Below are 3,958 nucleotides of genomic sequence, written 5' to 3' on the forward strand. Positions count from 1 at the left end.
AGGTACTCTCCAACTTATTCTTCTTGGAAAATGATTCTTCATAATTAAGTTAGATAATTTTGAGGATAGAAGTTATATCTGGAAAGGACTCTGGATTGTTGAATCTCAAAATCTTAAACTCAGAGCATGGGAACCCAACTTCAACCCAGAGAATCAAAAATCTACTTCAACTTTTGTATGGGTAATGTTTCCTGGACTTAGTATAGAATATTGGAAGGAACATATCATCTTACAGATGGGTAATATGATTGGCAGAGCTATAAAAGTTGATGAAACAACATTGAAGAAGGATATTGGATACTATGCCAGTGTTCTAGTGGAAATAGATTTAGCTAAATTTATACCAAGCAAAATTTGGGTTGAATCTAAGTATACAAAGTTTGAACAAGCAATACATATTCCAAAGTTACCAAAATTCTGTAACCATTTCCAGGTGATAGGTCACTATGTAACAGAATATAGAAGTAAAAGAAGTGAAACATCACCAACAATTCCAATTCAAGAACCAACAATAGAAAAACCTAAGAAGAAGTGGAGACCAAAAAAACCTCAAGAGGGTATTGGTTTTGACATTTGCTTCCCAGAGAATACTTCCACCCATTTTACTGAATCTAATGTGAATACTCCCAATAATTCTAAGGAGACTACTTATATTCCTCAACAATGTGAGCCCTCTTCTGGAAGATTTCATTTATTACAAGAACCTCAAGAAGAGTTTATAGGTACATTAGATTCTCATGTGGAATTTCCATAACTTTCAGTAGATAAGCAATTAAATTTGTGTTCCAATGCTCCTAGCATTACAAATGTGGTTAACTTGTTACCACCTATTATTCATGCTATTAATCTTACTTCAACAAGTATCCAAGGAATTATGGGACAAGGAAAGGATAAAAATGTTCCAAAAGAAAAAGTTGTAATACCTAATGTCACTACAAGCAAACAATCAGCTTCCAGTTCAAGGACTGAGCCTAATGCTAAAGATGTTGGAGTTATTGATAGCAAAAATTTCAGGGTAAGAGAAGCCCAAAAGCTTCTCAAACTCAATCTTCTCAATGAGGATGATTTACTGGAATGTCAGGGGCTTAAGAAGATCAAAAACAACTGACAAAGTAAGAAGTTTAGTTTCATCTTTTTGTCCTTCTTTAATTTGGTTGGCAGAACCCAAAATAAATGTGAAAGCAGATACTATAAAGAAATTGAGATTAGCTAGAATTAAGAGTAAGTTAATTCATAATTCTTCTGAGAATAGTAAGGGTAATATTTGGCTTTTGTGGAGCTCTGCTATTTCTGATCAACAGCTATATCAAACACTAAGCAAGAAATTATTGTGGAAGTGGGAGGTTCTATAATCACAGGAATTCATGCATCAAGCTTGACTGTTGACAGAAGGGAATTGTGGAACTCCTTGGAAGAAATTAATTCTCTAAATAAACCATGGTTAATTATTGGAGATTTCAATGCTGTCTTGAGTATTGATGCAAAAAAATGAGGAAGAAAACCTTTAAAAATAACAATGTTAGAGTTCAATAGTTGTGTTCATAACTGTGAGCTTATTCAAGCTCCAAAAACTGGATTGGAATTTTCTTGGTGTAGCAATAGAGCTGGATCCAAAAGAATAGTATGCAATTTGGATAAATCTTTCTACAATACTAAGTGGTTAGAACAAAATCCAAGTTGGGGTTACAAAGTGGGAGTGAAAGGTGTATCTGATCATGGTTTTTTGTGTGGAGCAAATGCTACTATTCCAAAACCAACAAACATTATCTTTAGAGCTCTCAAAGTTTGGCTAGAACATGATGGATTCCTCAAATTAATAGAAAAAAGTTGGAAGGTGCCAATTGAAGGAAATCCTGGTTTTTTTTTTACTAAACTTAAAAGATTGAAGAAAATTATAAAAGATTGGAATTGGAATGTGTTTGTAGATATTAAATAAAAGCTTCAATTGGCTGAGAAGAATGTTTTGAAGGCAACATTGGAATCAGATAAAAATCCAAGTGACACAAATTTGTTGAACAATCTTATAACAACTAGAGGCATGCAGGAATTACTTACTCAAATAATAAGACAGAAATCAAGAGTCAAATGGCTGAAAGAAGGAGCTTCCAACTCAAATATTTTCATGTAAAAATGAGAATTAGACGGGCTCAAAATGCTATTGTTGAACTGGAAAATAATGAGGGCAACATAATTTCAAGTCAACAAGGTATTTCTGATATTCTTGTCAAGCACTTTGAAGACAAATTCAAGTACCAGCACACTCACACAGTGGAGAGTATTTTGATGCAATTCCTAATCTAGTTCAACCAGAAGACAATCAAATGTTAGAAGCTACTCCTTCCTTTGAAGAAATTCACAAAGCAGTATTGGATATGGACCCAGATAGTGCTCCAGGTCCAGATGGTTTCAGTGGATGGTTCTACAAAAATACTTGGCACATCATTGGAGAAGATTTTGTTAGAGCTATACAACATTGTTGGTCCAAAGGCTTTGTCCCAGATGGTATGAACTCTAATTTCCTGTTACTACTTCCAAAGGTTAAAAATGCTAAGAAAGCTAACCAATTCAGACTTATTGGACTGATGAATTTTAGCTTTAAAGTCTTCACAAATATCATTACAACTAGATTGAGCAAGATTATTCATAAGATTGTTTCCCCTCAGCAAGGAGCATTTATTAAAGGCAGAAACATCCAAGATCAAATAGTATTAGCTTCAGAACTTGTTAATGAGATGGAAACCAGAAGAAGAGGAAATGTGGGGTTTAAAATTGATATTACACAAGCATATGACTCCCTCAGTTGGGAATTTATTTTTCAAGCTATGAAATGTTTTGTTTTTTCTGAAAATCACATAAAATGCATTCATATCTTATTAAAATCAGCAAAAAATCTCAGTTTTGATCAATGGAGGACCAGTAGGCTATTTCAGTGTTGGAAGAGGACTCAGACAGGGAGATCCATTATCTCCGTTACTATTTGTTATTGCGGAATATGTTCTCAGTAGAGTCCTAAACTCAATGGTGGAGAAAAATCAACTCATTCCAATGGTTAACAGAAAAGGAGTCCAACCAACTCACATATCTTTCGATGATGACATTTTTTTGTTTTGCAATGGGGACAAAAGGAATATTAGAAGATTAATGAAAGTCCTTGAAGACTACCACCAGTTCAGGCCAAATTGTCAGTTCATCAAAAAGTAAATGCTTTGTTGCGGGTACAAGCAATTCAAGAAAATTACAACTGGCTGAGGAGTGTAATATGGTGTTATCATCATTTCCTGATAAATATCTTGGAATCATCTTGAATCCAGGAGTGGTGAAACTACACAAGTGTGGGGTTTTGTGGAATATCTTCAAGACAAGTTAGATGGATGGATAGGTCACTTATTATATTTTCAAGAAAGAATCATGCTGGTGAAGTTTGTGTTAAGCATTATCCCTATTTATAGTATGTCAGTCTATAAATGGCCTGCAAAAATCTTAAAAGAATGTGAAAGAATCATAAACAACTTCCTTTGGTCTGGAGATTCAAATTTAAGAAAAATTATTACCTTAAAATGGGATAAAGTTTGCTCTCCTTTGGCAGAAGGTGGTTTGGGCATTAAAAGACTAAAGATCCTTAATCAAGCTGTTAGAGCATAGATCGGTCAACCTCGCATGCGTTGCTATATCAAGCATGTTTGTCAATGTTAGTGATAAAACTATGATTCTTGATTTCTAGTCTATTATAGCTTAGTCTCGGACTAGGATAGAAAAGTGTAGTTGAGCTCAAGGACTTCATGGGGATTCATCATACAACGACGAAGATCTACTCAAGGAACCATGGAACTTCATCAACAAAAAGGTATGTGGAGACTTGAACTTATCTATCACTCAAAAGTCTATCTATTCTATCTCCTACTTCTTATGAGACAAAAAGTCATATGCTATATAGACTGGATCATACACATTTGACATT

General features: G+C 34.3%; 1 protein-coding gene across 1 annotated transcript; it reads left to right on the forward strand.

Annotated features, from left to right (window-relative positions):
- Window positions 1–235: 235 nt before the first annotated feature.
- Window positions 236–1,492, forward strand: LOC113312630. Its single transcript, XM_026561367.1, has 3 exons — window positions 236–722; window positions 765–1,076; window positions 1,302–1,492. The coding sequence occupies exons 1-3, from the start codon at window positions 236–238 to the stop codon at window positions 1,490–1,492; spliced, it is 990 nt and encodes a 329-aa protein (XP_026417152.1).
- Window positions 1,493–3,958: the final 2,466 nt, after the last annotated feature.

The sequence above is a fragment of the Papaver somniferum genome, chromosome 9 (assembly GCF_003573695.1).
Source record: "Papaver somniferum cultivar HN1 chromosome 9, ASM357369v1, whole genome shotgun sequence".
In the NCBI taxonomy this organism is placed as follows: Eukaryota; Viridiplantae; Streptophyta; class Magnoliopsida; order Ranunculales; family Papaveraceae; genus Papaver; species Papaver somniferum.